The sequence below is a fragment of the Callorhinus ursinus genome, unplaced genomic scaffold (assembly GCF_003265705.2).
Source record: "Callorhinus ursinus isolate GAN/ISIS: 27379988/994484 unplaced genomic scaffold, GSC_fseal_2.0 scaffold9, whole genome shotgun sequence".
Classification (NCBI taxonomy): domain Eukaryota; kingdom Metazoa; phylum Chordata; class Mammalia; order Carnivora; family Otariidae; genus Callorhinus; species Callorhinus ursinus.
The window spans coordinates 600562-618043 of NW_027397071.1; the positions used below are offsets into that span (position 1 = coordinate 600562).

At 54.3% G+C, this 17482-nt stretch overlaps 1 protein-coding gene across 1 annotated transcript in view; it reads right to left on the minus strand.

Moving 5' to 3' along the window:
- Nucleotides 1–1614: 1614 nt before the first annotated feature.
- PHGDH (phosphoglycerate dehydrogenase) overlaps nt 1615–17482 on the minus strand; it is a 31690-nt gene continuing 15822 nt past the window's right edge. Inside the window, exons 6-12 of the mRNA XM_025872546.2 lie at nt 10473–10605; nt 9854–10002; nt 8289–8441; nt 5019–5151; nt 3923–4053; nt 2829–3066; nt 1615–1923 (exon numbers count right to left, since the gene is read on the minus strand). Of these exons, the coding sequence (XP_025728331.1) occupies nt 1769–1923; nt 2829–3066; nt 3923–4053; nt 5019–5151; nt 8289–8441; nt 9854–10002; nt 10473–10605 (1092 nt within the window). The 3' untranslated portion in view covers nt 1615–1768. The remainder of the gene's footprint in view (nt 1924–2828; nt 3067–3922; nt 4054–5018; nt 5152–8288; nt 8442–9853; nt 10003–10472; nt 10606–17482) is intronic.

Sequence of the window (17482 nt, forward strand, 5' to 3'; positions counted from 1 at the left end):
CATATTAAACTGGACGTGAAGAATGGCCAGCCCACTGTTTCCATCACTGAGCTGCCAGCACAGCTCTGCTTCCCAGCCGAGGTACACTGGTCCACAGGACATTCCACTCTAAAGTGAAGTGTGGCCAAGATGCCACAACCCGCAGAGCAACACTGAGGAAAGAACAGTGTCTGTGGGGCCCCAGCTGGATTGTAAGAATCTTGCCCTTTCTGATCTGGGGGTTATGTGGACAGCCGCGGGACAGGGGGATGCAAGGAAACTGTCCCAGGCCTTCCTAGGCCACCCAAGGCTAGGAAGCTATTTGGAGATGCTCAAGTAACTTGAGCTCCCAGAACTTGTTCTGACCATGAGCATCGAGTATGGTGTGTCCAGGGAATTTTGGAGAAAGAGGCTGAGAGACTGAATATGGAGCTCAAATTTTAACAGAATTTTTAACTCCATCAGTCTCAGCCCGTTTTTCCAGGATCAGCGGCCTCAAGGGATGGCCTCCTTAGTGCAAGGGGTTCAGTGAGAGACTGAGGGAGACCTGCTGTCCATTTTCAAAGGGATGAAGATACGCATGTTCACCAAGTGCCTTAGGCACTTCCTATAAACCACATTTTAATCCCTTCAATTATCACCAGAGCTCTGAGGCACCCCATCCCTCTTACTGATGAGGAAACAAAGGTTTAGGAGAATTAAACATTCCTTGAAAGGCCTCCCCCTTCCAGGTCTGCTATAGCCGGGTCAGAACACACCTGTTCTCCGAGAGCACCGCCAACACGCTGCAGCCGCTGATTCCTGGTGGTTCTCACGGACCTTTTGCTCAACCACAGCACAAAGAGGCCAGAGTGGTGGGTTAGCACCCGCCAGTGCCCATCAGCTGCCCTGGTCCAGCCTTCTCGGTCCAGTCAGGAGTCTCAAAGCAGATGCTATTCTGCCCAAGGTAGGGATGGATCATCCCCTACTAATAGGGGGAGAACTCTCAAAAGGTGAAACCCTTAGGGTCAGTGAGTGCCATTCTGTCATGTTTCAGGAAAATCATATTTAAAAAAAAAAAAGTCAAGTAATATTCTGTCCAACCCATACCGAGCTGGCTTTGTGAAATAGGCAAATATTCTCATGCTTTATACCTTAACGTACTTTCTCTCCCTTATGAAACTTCCAAACATCTCAGACACCATCCTCCGCTCAAATCACTCCTCTGGACTCAACAGAATTCATACACATCCCACCACACCCAGGGGCCTATGTGCTGTCCCTCCCACCGAATGGAGAGCTTCTTTGGGAACAGTCTGAGTTTTAACCCTCCTCTTGGGCAAATCACTCAGCCTGGTGCCTGGCATGAAGTGCGGTGCATCTTTGCTGATGTATTTATTAATGCGCATGTATATTCCCAGATGGAAGGGATCTGAAACAGCACAGGAATCTGAATACTGAGTTGTGTTCCTGTAAAAATGCCTCTGAACAATCTGAGACAGACAAGAGAGGAATCCCTCTTCTGAGCACACACTCAGGCATGCTCTTTGCCCATCCCCATCTCCCTCCACACCCTCTACCCTCCTGCAGCGGCACCATGGCCCGCAGCTGCTCTCTGGTGGCTCTTCAGGGTAATAACAGAAAAACGCAAGGACATTTGGGGTAGGCTCTTTATTGGGTGGTTATCACGGCACTACGGGGTCAGCCAAGGTCTGCAGAGTAAGCAGCGTCAGCCTAAGGAATGTGGATCTCCTCTGTTGATCACAGTGGGCAGGATTCTTCAGAAAAGCTCCCCCCACCCCGCCCAAGCTTAGAAGTGGAACTGGAAAGCCTCAGTCACGTGCTGCTTCCATGTTTCCAGGCTGGGCAGCAGGGAAGAGATGCCCATGACGTGCCAGGTCTCCCCATCTGACACCACCGAGGTCTGGTAGGACAGCAGCTGCACGCCTGCCTCTGCCAGGAGGCCTGGAAGTAGATAGGAAAACCGCTGGTTGGCACAGGGCACGGGGAAGAAGAAGCAAGAAGCTGGGAGCGGGGTCGGAAGACTTTGACCCCTGTGATCAAAGTTGCAATGGGGGGTGATGGTCTCAGAATCAACGAGTGAAGAGATGGAACAGGGCACCTGCCCAGCTTCCCTCACTATTCAGAGACTCTGTAGGAACACCCTGACCGTCAGGCCAAGTGGGAAAGGAATGATCCAGCCACAAATTTCTTAGAGCAATCTCCTGACTCGCTGGTCATCAGTTTCATCCAGACCAAGAGCAAAGGAGAAAAGCAGGGGAAAGTTCCTCTGGTCAGCTGGCAAGGATGGTGAAATTAGGCCTTTTGAGGTCTGGACACATTCTGCCAAACTTGGAAGTGCTCCAAAACTCCCAGGGGCCCGAAGCCAGGGTCCTGGGGCAGGTCCCAGATGTCCACGACTGCTGGAGCAGACGCCCTGACGTGCTTTGTGGCAGTCAGGCTGGCCCCCAGGGCCTGCGGTCGGAAGAAGGAAACCTGCACTCAAAGGCTTGGAGTTCCTGGGACACAGCCCGACGGGCAGGTCCACACTGTGTGCTTCACGATGGTGAGCAGGCCAGTTAATAGGGGCTCTGCCACCTGCGATAAGCCACTTTCCCTCTGAACTCTGTACCCCTCCCCAAATGTTCTGGAAACTGGCATGACAGACCCTCTGTATGCTGCAGATCCAGAAATGCCCCGAGGGATGGAGCAGGGCTAAAGAAGGCAAAGGTCCATGGAGCCCAATCCCAGGAGAGACCCCCTCCCCTCCCACACACACACACACACACACACACACACTCTCTCTCTCTCTCTCTCTCTCTCACCCCTCCTTCAAGGACACAGGCAAGCCCCACAAGACCCCTCCTCACCGATCATGGTGGGTAGCATCACAGGATTAGACGGCTGAGCCCGGAACAGGAGCAGGGGCAGGCCCCTGCGGAGAGGCACTTCTGGTCGGAAGACGGCTCCGTTGAGTGCCTGCAGCACAGGCGTGGTGCCCTGGACCAAGCCCACAGCCTGGTAGGGGGTACCTGTCAGGGCCACGGTCAAGAGGCCTTCCCCATAGCCCTGCTCCCCTGGCACAGCAGGGTTGTGGGAGGTGGTTACCTGCAGGGAGAAGGTAAGGAGGCACAGTTAGGCCACCTTCTGTGTCCAACTAACAGCCAGTTTGTAGGGCTACAGCCTGGTCAACACACTCAGCAATTTAGGGCCAGAGAAGAGGGCAAATGGGCCAAGCCTAGTGCCCCTGAGCCTTAGCTTCCTGGGACAGTCCATGGCCTCCCTCAAGGGACAGGTGGAGGCTGGGAGCCGGGAAGGAGGAAGAAGGGGGGCTGGCCTGCCCCTGAGGTCGACCCAGCCTGGCCCCCTCCTGCTCACTGCTTCCTGAATGCAGTCAGTGGCCTAGTGGAGGGGCGAGGGAGGAGGGGAGACGGGGGAGCTCGGTGGCCCATCGCTCCTGGCAGCTCGCACTGATTGAGAGACGCAGCCTGGGATCTACAACGGGAGCCAGAGGGGGAGACACCAAAGGGTCGGCGTGAGGGCAGCAGAGGGTAAGAGGAAGGCGAGCTGATCAAGAACCTGGGCGCTGTGGTAAACGGAGCCCTGGATGGAGTCCGAAGCCGTGCGTGCTGGGCCGCCTCCCCGCCTCCAGCCCAAGACAGCCTGGCTCCTTCTGCTCCCCAGCGGCAGAGTGCAGGTGCCGCTGCGGCGCGTGCACAGCGCGCTTGCACACAAAGCACTTGCACGGGCATGTAATTCACACATAGCAATGCTCAGAGGAAGGCGCTATTTCCGCTTGGCAGATGGAGAAATTCGGACTGCTTGTCACGGGTGGGCAGTGTCAGCAGCAGGATCTGCACCCAGGGCCCCCACCCCATGAGCAGGGCTGGGAGCCTGCTCTGAAAAGGCAGGGGCAGAAGGACTGTGCTGACAAGAAAGGCAAGGGGGTCAGGGAGACACACACATTGAGGCCGGCCTCTTTCACCAGCAGCTTGGCGTTCACCAAGTTCACATCCGCCTGATGGGAAGTGTCTTTCAGGAGGCCGACAATGACTGCGGGGCTTAGGCAGTTGCCAGCATTCTTCAGGGATGTTCCTGGGGACAGAGAAACTACCATAAGGTCGCTGTTTGTGGAGCTACACAGGAGCCAGCAGATCACGGACACCTAGCTTCGGGTCACAGACTCCTCACTGCCCTGGGGGTGGCAACCCCAACCGGCTCGGGGCAGTTCCGCTTCCTCTGGAAGGCAGAGAGCCAGTGACTGCCCGGTTCCCTGCCTTGTTTCCTCTGGGCATCCCCCCAGCTCTGACCTGGCTTATTACGGGCAGTGCTTAGGGTCTCACCGCCCCCAAGCTCCCCCCAAATGAGCAGATGCCCAACGGGCCATAGGGAGGACAAGCCTCCACACGGTTTAGGGAACTAGAGCCTTCCCCAGTCTCTCAACTACATCTGCACAGGCTGGAGCCACTGCAAAAGTGGCTTGGAGCCTGCCCAGTCCCTGAGGACAGACAACTCAGGCGCTGTCTTCATTCCCACTCTCCAGCTGAGCAGAGGCTCCCAAGGACCACCAGCTTGCCCGAGGACCCACCTCACTATGTCACAGAGCACAAACTGTCCCACCCACTGGTCTAGCACAGCACCCCGACTCTCACTTTACACGTGAAGAACCCAAAGCTCAGAGAAAGGGAAGTCACTCAGTAGAGGTAAGCGACAGGGTCAGACCCAGAATCAAAGGTCCCGTCGCTTAATGTGGGACTCCCTCCACCCACCTGCTGCCTCTCCCAAGAAACTCTGTCTCTCGTGGAGGTTTCTCTTGTGCCCAGAACATGTACATCTTAAAAATACTATATAAACGTGATTTGTGAAAATCATATATTTCCCAGTGATTTTCCGTACCTCTCCCCTCTGTTCCCACTGGGTAGCAAGCAAACTCCATGCAGACAGAACGTGGGACATGGAGTCCCAAGGACCAGGGTCAAGTCATTTCCCAGCCCCTCACTGTCTGTGACCTGCTGCTGACACAACCCTCTTCCCCTCCCTCTGCAATGTCCCCAGCTCACCTTGTGTTACCACCTGGATGGTCCCTTTGGGGGATCCAGCCCAGGCTCGCATCAGGGTCCCCAGAGCTTCTGCCAGACCAATCCAAGGCTTGGTATGTGGAGAGAAGGCACTCGTAAGGGCCTGGGCATTCACCTGCACAGAAAGGGGGAGCAGAGCCAAGGTCAGGAAGAGGCGGGGCTCCTAAACACAGCTCCACTTAGAGAGCAGAAGGCACAGGGCCATCCTTGTTTGAGTGCCCGGGGGTGGGGAGCGTGGAGACAACTTCCATCAGTCACCAACAAGACAATGACTTATGCCTTTAGCTTGGGAGAGCTGTAAGAGCCAGAGAAGAGCACAAAAGGCTAAGACCATTCCAAATTGCCAGAAGGGGGGAAAAGGCATTTCTCCCACCTACTGAACTGTGCCTGCCTCACCCCCTCCACGGGAGACTGGGTTTTCCTGTGCTGGGGAAAGGTCTGGACAGCACAATAGGAAGGTGGGTCTCTGATGTAAGATGGCTGTTGAGTCACGGATCTCTGGGACCTATGGTAGGTCTCTCCAAGATGCCTTCCTTTTTTTTTTTTTTATAAAGCTTTTTTTTTTAAGATTTTTTATTTATTTATTTGACAGAAAGAGCAAGAGAGCACAAGCAGGGGGAGGGGCAAGCAGAGGGAGAGGGAGAAGCAGGCTCCCCACTGAGCAGGGAGCCAGATGCGGGGCTCGATCCCAGGACCCTGGGATCATGACCTGAGCTGAAAGCAGATGCTTAACCGACTGAGCCACCCAGGCGCCCCAAGATGCCTTCCTTTTTACTTTATACCTCAACTAAAAAAAGAAAGTGAGTGTTTACACTGTCATTAATCACTTTGACCAAATAGCAGTTTATAAAGCTGGACTCACATACTCTTAACGATCCTATCGCTCTTCAAACGGCCCATGGGAGCCCACCAGGAGGCATGGTGGGCAGCCGAGGGGGACAAAAGCCACATGTCCTTCTAAAGTTGTAAGTCTAGGGTCTGGACAGCTGGATCCCCACCAGGGGCTTGGTAACAAAGCCAGCTTGCTGCCAGTCAAAACTGCAATTCCATTTTGTGGTTCATGATAGTCTGGCTTCAAATTAAGTCTTGGCCACTTCTGTGAGTCAGTTTGTAAAGAGAACCAAAGGACCTAAGAAGGATGTAATTCGAAACACTGGGTTTGATACGAATCAAACAGGCTGCCGACGTCAGAAATGGCCACGAGGCAGGGCTTTCCAGCAGACCCTTCTGCGTGGCCAGCCGCCTGGCTCAGGGCTCTCGCAGCGGGCTCCCCCTGCTCCTCTCCAGAAGGACACAGAAAAGACTAGCAGTGAACCAGGAGGTGGGACGAGGGCAGGCCAGCTGCTGGGAGCAGAGATGAAGGGCCGCGCGCCAGTGGGCTGGGCTGAGGCTGCAGCAGGTGGAGGCAAGTGTCCTCCAGGCAGCCCCCATGGAACCCGCCCCGAGGTGCCCACGGCGGTCAGGAGAACCAACGGAAGGGCTTCGAGAGTCAGGCGCCTTTGAGCACCAACCCGATCCTAATGTTCGTCTGTGTCTAAGGTTACGACAAAACTGAACTGGAGAGGATGCAGAGAAGAATTAGGGAGAGATTTCCCATGTGACACAAATGTCTTTCTTTCCAAAAGCCTACAGCAGGACAACCAGCCACTTTGGGTGGAGAATGAAATTTGCCCAAGTGCAACGACTTTGACCAAGAGATTTTACCTCTGCTAGAAGACGGGAACAGTCTGGTTCCATCTGACGGGGCTGGTGGGAAGGAGTCCCCTTCACGAAGAGGCCTGGAATGCCACCGCTACCTAGTGATGCCACGGTTAACTCCCGAGGGCTGCAACAGTGAGGGCGGAGGCGCGCCCGGCACGGGGCCGCGGAGGGAAAGGCCCAGCCCTGACTGGCTGGCACTGGCCACAGCCCAAGCCTCAGCCTCAGTCCCAGCGCCTCGCCTGGGGAGAGCTGCTCAGAAGCCAGAGGTGCAAAGGGACTGAGAAAGTGCCCCCACTCTGCGGAGCCAAGAGACGCAGAACAGAGAGGGGAGAGACGCACAGATGGAGAGGCCAAGCATTGTCATTGTCGTCAGCCACCATCCTGTGGCTGCCACCAGGCTGGCCCTGAGGGGTCGTTCAGGGGAGAAGCTGCTCCCTTCATCTCTCGGGGTGTAGAAGGTAGGGTGGCCCGGAGAGCTGGGCTATCAAACCAGGGCTGGCAGGCCGAACAAAGCACCCTGTGTCTCTCCTGCTGTGGTTCTGTCCTCAGCAATGAAAATCCCCAGCAGAGGGTCAGACGGGAAGGTCAGGGACCGGCCCCGGCCCCGGCCCTGCCCCTGCCTCGTTTGCTGCCTCTCTCCTAGAGTAGAGCCACGTGAGCTGCAGAGAAGCTTACATCCTGGCTTTTTTGTCCTCAGAGAATTCGAAATTTAAAGATACAAGCTCAGGAAATCTTAGTAACAAGAGAGAACGTGGTTCATTGCAAAACAGTTGACACTGGGCTGGAGAGGCCAAGCAAGTCTTTGTGAAGGGGTTGCAAGCCCCCTGAAGGAGAGTTATGCTTTCCTTATTCATCTCTGTGTCCCCCAAAGGGCTATGACAGCATCGGGTACCTTCTGGAGCTTAAGGAACATACGAAGATTAAATCAAGGAGGCAGAACTGGAAGTGTAAGTCAGGTTAAGCTTGGGGAAGAAACATGCCAGGAAGGGCCCGGTGTGAGCTACGACAAGACGTAGGGACATTAGGCCATGATTTGAGGACAGAAAGGGGGCCTGGAGGGTTCATTCTGGGGGTGGGATTCGCCCTGCCCAGGGGTCTAAGATGGACACAGGAAAAGGAGCGCTCAGGTCCAGGAGGTGAGAGAGGGCCCTGACAGCCTTCTCCACAGACCAGTCCCCCAGCCGCCACTCCCCACGGCACCCAGCATCGCCCAAGCCACACTCCCTCACTCCCAAGGCATGTGGAGAACAAAAGAGCCTTTCTCTGGAGCCTGGAAAAAGCCACAATCTCTGCAGCAAGGCTACACTGTCGCAGGGCCGAGCCGCCTCCCTGCTGCCGGCCGCAGCTAGCAAAGCTAGGGACGGGGTGGTTACTGTCGCCCCACCCGGAGGGCTGGCTCCAGGGGAGTCCTTATCTCCTGCTCCCAGAGCTGAATCTGGCCAGCACACCACTGCTCCCCGGAACTGTCACCATCCCCCAAAACCAAACACCCTCCCCCGCCCTGCCCCACCCTCTGCCCTCGGGGCCCCAGCCCCACTTGGCCATACTTACCACGCCCGCTAGAGATTTCCCCTTCACCATGTCCACAAACTGGATGGCGATCTCCTCCCCGCAGCGGCTCTGGGCCTCCTTGGTGCTGGCGCCCAGGTGGGGGCAGCTGATGACGCTCTCGTGGTCCACCAAGGCTCGGTCCCGTGGTGGCTCCTGCCCAGAAAGAGACACCTCTCGGTTGGCTGCCCAGGGAAGTTGGAAGAGAGGAGGGCAGGGGTGAGGACGCCTTCTACTTTGGTTTTGCCAGGGACGTCACGGGTTTCGACAACGGGCTTCCTTGTCAGTGTCTCTTCACAGCAGAGTAGACAGAGCTATGGATGGGATTTGCCTCTCGGCTCCCCCTGCCTTTGGGTAAATCTGCTCCTCTCTGAGCCTCGACTTCCTCATCTATAAAATGGGTTAATACTACCCACCTCATAATACCTTGTGCAGATTGCGCACCAGTAACACAGGAGGTTCTCAGCCAGTGGAAACTACTGTTTCTGTTACGGGTTTTTCCCTCGAGCTCTGCCTTGCCCCTGAATCCTTCCAGCACTTACGGTTGGCTCTGCACGGTGTCAGACTCTTTGCAGGCCCTCTGCACAGCTGTCCCAACCTGGCTCTCAGCCTGAAGGGTGGGCCACCTGAGCACCTCTGCCCACCCTCCAATGTCCTTTCCACCCCTTCTGCTTGCTGAGCACAAGGTACTGCCCTTGGGAAGGCGCTGAGCTGGGGAACGGCAGTACAGTGAGGGCCAGGCACCCATCTGCCTTCAGGAAGCGTACCATCTATGTGAGAAAGAGGACCAGGAGTACCAACCCCATGCGCTGTGTGCTCTGGGCAGGGCAACAGTGAGGGCAACAGGGCTCAGAGAGGGCCGGGGACTTGCCAAGGCCCCACTGCAGGTCACCAGCAACCCCCCACAGCCTGAGCCAAAATCCCTGCTCCCTCCCTTGGATCTGTGATGCTGGTGGCAGGACTTTTAAGAGGGGCCGAAAGGATTCGAGTGGAAATGCACTGTCCATCATTCCATCTGGTGTAAGAGCAGGTGGGGGGACGGGTGAGCAAAGACAGAGTCTCTGGCTCCGACAGAGAGGCAGGGAGAGCAGCCCACACAGGACACAGGGGAACACTTCTAGCCATTGTCCTCAGGCTGCCTTTCCTCCCCAGAAGAAAGGCAGGCAGGGAAAGCCAACAGACACTGCGTGAAATATCTTCTTGGCGACGGGATTCATTTCAGCAGAGACCTGTATCAGTACATTAAATCCTGCCCCAAATCCTCAACCTCAGAATGGGTTTGCTGCGCTGTCCTCCCTGGAGTTATCCACATGACAGCAGGCCAGGGAGCCTGAGATCAGGAACTGGGTCCTGTTTGAAATCTGGGTTTTGCAAAAGACAACATGGCTGCCTCCACAGTACGGCCCGGCAAGGGCTCCCGAAACCACAGTGGCGTTACTTTTGGCAACAGAATTTCTCCTGTTTGCCACGGATGCTAGAGCCCTTAAGCCAGAGGCCTTTGTGCACACTGGGCTTTCTCGGTCCCAGGCCCCTCTGCCCAGCGCTCCCCTCCTCCCCCAGGCACTCACCTCTGTAAAGACGTCCAGCGCGGCACCAGCGCACTGACCGGACTGCAGGGCCCGGAGGAGGGCCCCCTCGTCCACAATCCCTCCCCGAGCGCAGTTCACCACGCGCACCCCCTTCTTGCACTGGGCAAAGGTGCTGTCATTCAGCAGGCCTGGAAGGAGGGAAGAGCTCTCCTGCAGCACAGGTGCCTGGGACCCCAGCACCAGAGGCCCTCCCCGCCTCACCCCAGCTCCTTCCCCACAGGCCCATGGCCTCTCTGGCCTCATCTCTCCCTTCTCACCGGCTCTGGGGCAAGAGTCCCTGTTCTGGATTTAGACCAAACACAGTTTAGAAACATCCTAGAAGCCCCTGAGCTATTAGTGCTTTGAATAGGTCCCAGAACCAGAAAGGAAAGCAGCGGCCCCAGGAAAAAACCATGGGGTCACTGGTAGTGCACATCGGGCCAGCTCACCCCACGCATTTCCAGCTAGCTCATCCCTCCTCCCTGTGGGGCAGGGCCAGCCAGCCAACCATCACCCTGTGCTCAAGGGAACTAGTCCCCAGCATGTGCGGAAGGCCCAGAGCCCACCCTTATCTGGTCTGTGGCTTCTGTGGCCGACCCACAAGCAGGGATACACCTACCTGTGGTAGAGGGCAGGAGAGGTGTGTGCACAGTGATAAAGTCACAGAGAGGCCAGATCTCCTCCAGGGGCAGCTGCTGGACACCAAAGGAGGCCGAGACCTCCGGCGCAATGATGGGGTCGTACCCTACAGTCTGGTCAGAAGCAAGAAAGAGACAAAGACACAAGTGAATGTCACTGTCCCTTATTAGTACTGGTATTATTAATGACGGTGGCCATTTATTGAACACTTACCAAGCGGTACTGCTAAGCCTTTCCAAAGGCAGCTGACCTCCCACAATAAGGGTTGCTACTCTTCTACTTTAGAGATGAAGAAAGTGAGGCTCACACATTAGGAGGGGCAGGCCCAAGTGCGAAGGGAGGTTTACCTCCAAGCTCTTAACCACGAACAGACGCAAGAGCAGCATGTGTGAGTGTTTGCATGCGTGTGCGCATGTGTGCGGCTGGATAAGGTGGAGCTCAGAAACCCTTAGCGAGCAGGCAGCCCAGGAGAAGCAGGACAGCCGTGTGGGGAGCAGTGACGTGCTCATAGGGTGCAACGAGGGAAGGGAGGACAGGTTGGCCGCAGCCGAGGACCCTCAAGTCCAGAAAACAGGCAGGGGCCCTGACTACTTCCACAGAGTGAGAAAGAAACAGGTGAGGGCAGGGGTGCAGAGCAGGGTTAGCAAGGAGACCAAGAACGGTCGCTGGGGAGGGCGGTGGCTGAGGCATCAGCGGGCAGAGTCTGGTCCCCTCCTGAAATTCCTTTTAATAAGACTTCAAATGCGCCTAGTTTTGGAAGGCCTAACTTGGTGACTAACCACACAGATCCTTTCAATAAGGCAGGTCTGACGGGGGTGGGGAGCGAGCACATCAAGAGGAGGGAAAAGTGAGGCATAAAGGCACCATGGATGGGGAAGGACCCAGAAAGGACCTTCTTCTGGGCTGGCGGGGGAGGAGAGGGTCCCCAAATCAGAGGGACCTCTCCGAGGCTGCCGAGGAGGGAGGGAGATAGGGAGGCAGGCAGGGAACTCTGGGGGTACAAACTACATCAGCCTCATGAACCTTGCCAAAGGTCATCAGATACTGGTGAGGGCAAGAAGAAAAGTCAGAGAAGACAAAGCTCAGAAGAAAGAAGAAAGGACGCGTTGTCATAGCTAATAATGGCAAACATTCCTTTAGCGTTTACTGTGTGTCAAGGGCTTTCAACTCAGACCCGATGGATTAGGCACTAGGACTGACCCGTTTTACAGATGAGGAAACTAAGGCAGAGAGGTGAAACGATTTAGCCAAGGTCACACAGCTGGCAGATGGTCGAGTGGAGACAAGAAGCAGTGTTTGGATTCGAGAACCTGCACCCCGAGTGCCCATCCTTCTAATGTGGGGTGAGGTCAGGACGCTCCCAGCGCCACCTGAGAAAGCAGGAGCGGAGTAGATGGAAAGAGTCTTGGGTGCCAGTCACACATCTCCTCGGCAAAGGGCAAGGCATTAGAGATTACCAAGCCCGTACCAGCAGCTGGGGATAATCCATAACCAGCCAGGAAGCATCTACCTCTGGTCACTGCAAAGACTTTATCCACTTTCTGTGTGGTCTGCCCAGGAGGTCTGCCCAGGGCTCTCTCCATCAGCTTGGTCCAGGTCAGCAGCACTGACTGGGGGAAAAGAGGTGTAGGGGCCGTACCCAACTCAAAGGCATCAATGTCCTCAAGAAGGCAGGAAAGCCAGCTGATCTGGGCAGACCTGCAGGTGCCAAGGTACGGACGCTGAACGAGGAGGCCCGGACCTGGGTCCTCAGTCTGAAGTAAAGGAGCTGGCTGGATGATTTCAAAGTCATCCCCTGCTCCAACACTCAACAATTCAATAATTCCTTGAAAGGACAGTTCCCTTAACCCTGAAAAGTTATAGGTGAACCCTAGGATGCTCAGAGGCGGCCGGGGATTGAACAACAACAAACAAACACAACAGAAAGTGTGATACTCTAAGCGTGGTCATCTCTGTGTGGTGGAATTCATTTTTTCCTCCTTTAGGCCTTCCTATGCTTTGCAACATTTCCCCTGCTCACCCTGAATTTCTTTGCGGGGGAAGAGAAAAGTCACCTTAGAAAATAATGGCATCTTAAGAGGATTTCTATGTAAAATTCAGCCCTTCCAGAGAAGAAACAGATATGGTTATGAATGAGGTAGAGCTTTCAGATCACATTTTTCATCATCAGCCTGAGGAACAGGGAAAAGGCAAGGTAGAGGTTTAGGGGGAAAGGCCGTAGGATCACAAGCTCATGACCACCACAGTCCCAATGGCCATTCCCCTCGGCTGTAACCTACTCGTTTTGGCAGGGACAATGAAGTGTCCAGGGGAGGAGAGAGGGCCCCAGGATCCCTGCCCGTACTCTTCCAAGTCCTCTTTGTCCGCCGGCTACTCGGAGGCTGCCGCGAACAGTGGCCCCGTTCATCTCTAATCCAGATGTACTTTGTTCATGCGAGCGGGGAGCGCAGCGGAACACGAGCAGAGGTCACAAAGCCGAGCCCAGTGGAGGCCAGTCCACAATACTCTGGGGCTTCCGGGCTCTCAAGAGCCAAGAAACAGCATGAAGCTATGGGGAGGAAGAGTCCCAGGGGCTGAGCCGGGCCCAGTGGCCCTGTGTCGGGTGTCTGCAGCTAATGGGGAGCAGATGGGGCAGGAGGAGACGTGCATCCCCCACAGCGGTCAACAGGATCTGACTCGGCTTGCTTTCTCTTGTTCACCTGCAGACAGCTGCAGGGAAGAATTTGGCTGAGAAAACTGTTTTCATTTTTCACTGGAGATACCCAGGGCAGATGGGAGCTGAACTCAGCTAGGAGTTGGGATTCTTACACCAGGAGACCATGTCACGGGGAGTAGAAACAGTAACACTGGGCCCAGGAGACCAGTGTCTGAGTAGGGTCCTGACATGTCCCAGAAAGGATCAGAAGTCCTGATGCGCAGAAGTTGGAGCAATTCCAGGTACGTACCGTCCGAAGACTATTCTTACAGAGGAGCCTCAGGGAGACCCACGAAGGGGTTCCCCACCTGAATCCCAGCCTCAGGACAGATTCCTGATGCTGGGCAGCAGGGGAACCGTAGCTTTTCCAGCGGTACTCCAGGGCCACCTCCTAGCTGGTGGGAGAAGGCAGACTTGAGAGGCCAACCACAGCTACCCTGGGCCCTCTGGCTTAGCAGTAGATGCTGGAGAACGAGGGGGCCTTCACGGTCAAGGGTCTCCAAAAAGGAGGCTAACCATCATTTGGCTTAGGATTAGAACCCTACTTCCTTTGCACAATGAAATCTTAAACAGAAACCATGTTCCTAAGGTACTGTCTAGAACTTGAGGCTCTGGGAAGAACGTAAAAAATCAGTACTCTAGGGCAGTAGGAATTCCAGTTACCAGACTAAGATAGGAGCTGCCTGTCCTGGGGAGCTTTTGTCCCGAGAAAGGTCGAGCACAGTGACCGTTTAACCAACACGGATCAGGAACGAAGACAGTGGTGGTGATGCAGGACAAAGGGTACCAGACTGGAGGTCAGGAGACCCGGACTTTAAGCTGGACTCCATCATTTACCAGGCTTATTATCTTGAACCTATCATATAAGCGTCCTGGGCCTCAGTTTCCTTATCTGTAAACCTGAGGTAAGGATAGTGACCCTGCAAGGGTCATTGTGAACACAGCATCTGACACAGCAGACCTCAGTCAACATGAGCTGCGCCTGAGAGAGTCAGTGACACCTGGCGCCTCAGGTCCATCCCTCCGGACTAACGTCAGATTCATCACAACACTGGCCACAAAGAAGCTGTTGAGATGCTGGCCTGCTCCTCACAGAAAACCCTGGTAAGAGAGTGCAAGGCTCAGCTCCTGGCTGGCTTGGGCCTGCTAGCACATTCTGGGGGACATGCGAGCGTGAGTGAGTTGTGTCTCCAAAGTGTACAACCTGTTCTTCAACAACATGATTGAGAAAAACTTCGGGCAGAAGGAACACCATAGAGCCCAAGACTCGGGTGACTCAGACCATCAGCAGGCCCCAGACTGCCGGAATTCTCTGGAAACCCACATCTGGGCCGTGTGGTTCAGAGCAAGTCAGCAGGTGCTCTCGGGTGGCACATGAAGATCCCTTTCCAGGCCTGTGCTGGTTGGGAGGGGCAGCCTCAGTGGGCTCTCCCCCAACCAACTCCAACACGCACACCCTAGATGCTGTTGGGAACCCGGGTGGCTAAGCTCCCTAGCAGAGCTAAGGTCTAGGATCCCCGATTCCCTGAGTGACCAGATAGTGACAAAGAAAGGACAGGAAAGGTAAGGGGGGCTGTCCATCCCCAACATCTGAGCGCAAAAGTGTCTCCGCCAATCCTTCCTATGGCATGAAGGGGTGAACTCTTAAATCGCAATACTCTGGAAGGGGTTGGACGCTAGTCATCCGTTAACAGCCTCATTAGTGATTAACAACCTGGGTGACAGATTAAAGCACAGGGTAAGACCCCAGGACCAGGGAGGGAAGGGGGTGATGAGGATGATCTTCACATGCTTTGCAGGGCTGCCCAAGCTGCCCAACTGGAACCACTCAGGGTCCCCTATGCCTCCTGGTCCACACTCTGTCTTTAATTATAGGTTACTGTAATAAACTACAGTCCTTAATAATGTTGCTCAATTTCCTATGGCCGCACAGTGAACTCACTGCTAAAGACCATTTCACAGATAAAGAAACTCGTAGCCCACGGGTAATGGGTGCGGGGAGATATCAGGGTTTTAAAGGCCATCTGCTTCCACCTCCCTGCCAGTGTTCACACCTTGTCCTCACACACTGGCCCAGTGCTCACCCAGTCTCGTGTAGGTATCTGCAGGAGTGGGACACTCGCTCTCTCCATTGCATCCGGGGCCAGCTCGGGCTGTAGTTCTGTCCCCTCTGCCTTGTACCTGTTGGTCCTCCTTGGATCCACTCTTTAGACAGCATGACTCTTCTATAGACTGCCTGTTAGCTATTTGACGGCCTCCCGGTATGCCTCCCAAGGCACGATGGGGCTCAGTGACCCCAGTGCCTTCAACCCTTTCTTAGGAAGTACAGACATGAGCCCCTCACCATCCTCCTCTATCTCCAGAGCTGTCAGTCTCACAGAGCATGTGAGAGTCTGACTGGTACAGAGCATGAGGAATCTCACCTTCCTGGTTCTGGAAGCCGTATTTCTTTTAATGCTGCCAAAAGTCACATTACCTTTTCTATCAGCCATGCCACTGTTAACCACACTGCATTTTTGCCAACCAAAGGTCTCCTGCTCTGGAAAACCTTGTTAACAACACTTCTACATCCAATATGTGTTTAGTTGCTTTGGGGCTCATTTTAGGGCACTGATAGGGATTCTAGCTAAACTTCCTATTAGGATGCCCAACCATTCTAGCCTTCCTATGTCTTTTAGGATCTGATTCCACACTCTTAAAAGTTAGCCACTTCTCCCTGCTTCCTGTCACCCAGGCCATTAATGAAAACGGTGGAGAAGGCAGCACCCTGCCCCATCCTGTACCATCTCCCTCCAGATTGAGACGGAGCTATCCTTCAACCGGTTACTAAACCTTTTAGCACCAAGCTCACAGTCTCCATCTTAACCCCAAGGGCATCCTAAAAGATCTCACCAATGTCTTACTAAAGTTTGCATTTCCAATGTCCATCCTTGAGGAAATGGTCAAATAAAAAGCAAATTGTCCACACAACAGAATTCCGTGCAATAGTTTACAAATATGGTAAATTTATTTATTCCAAGACATACATTTTTATCTTAACACCATGTACAATATTCTATTTTCTATAGGCATAGAATCCCTCTATAGGCCAAGAACTGTACACATTCCATGTAAACGCAGTGAAAAAAGTCTGAGATGATACACACCAAACCGATGTTACCTGTGAGACCAGGACTGGGGTGGTAATCAAGGAGATAAGGATCTATATTTCAAGATATGTGAGGATTCATTCACCTCTTACATGATTAAAATACAATTTTAAATCTTCCAGGTATAAGACACCTAAGGTTGTCCCTGATCGATCAGTCTAATATCTGTTTCCGAAGAGAGAAGAAGGCCAATTTAAAACAACTTGTGTTTAGTAAACACTGATCATTGTTTCCTGCCCGGATGCTGATAAACCATCTCTTTTACAATTTGTTCAAGAATCTTCCCTCCTTGCCTTTAGAAAATCTTGCTCTCCCCAGCTGCTCAAACATCAACCAAGGAGCTTTGGATGATGCAGATCAGCCATCTGTCTGCCCCGAGGCAAAATTCATCTGGACCCAGAAATAGGTTAGGAAGCTCAGTCAAAGTGAGCCGAGAATATAAACGAAGGCCATTTGGGCCACTCTGAAATGACCAGGGCAGTTGGCCAGGGCCCGGGGGTTTGGGGGGTTGACCACTCCAAGGCATGTTTTAGCAGTTTACAAAGATCATGTCCCAGAAGCAAGACAGCCTACAGTGACCCTCTGGAGACAGCCGGGCAGAAGAACCCTCCAAGGGAAGCAGCGACCTACTGCAACAGGCAAAACCACCCACACCCTCAAAGCTGTGCTGGGAACGTGGGCGTGTCGTGCGTGGTCTGCCGGGACGCATGGATTCACATTCATGAGCAGGCTCTGGACATCTCTGACTCAAACACATGCCTGAGGGCTCAGGGAGGGTCCACCTCCCTCCGTGCCTCTCGGAAGCAGCCTGGCAGCAGCTGAGAAGCTGAGCCCGGGCCAGATGAGCAGAGAAGCTTACCAATCATGTCCATGACTCAGGAAATGAGGTGGGGCTTTCTGTCTGGGTAAGGCACTGCCCCAGAGTTTCAAGTCCATGATTACCAAGGCTCCTGAGCTAGCAGAGGCCGGTGTGCTTTGGCGTCCTAGGGAGCCATGGGGAAGGGGACGAACAGCCTTCCTGAAGTCTCTGTATCATCAGTGAGGCGCTGCTCACCTGTTTGGCTATTTCACTCTGAGTCATACTTAACCCAAGGCCCCTGCTTTTTGAGGATCAGAATTCTCTGTGAGCTAAGCCTTAATCCCTCA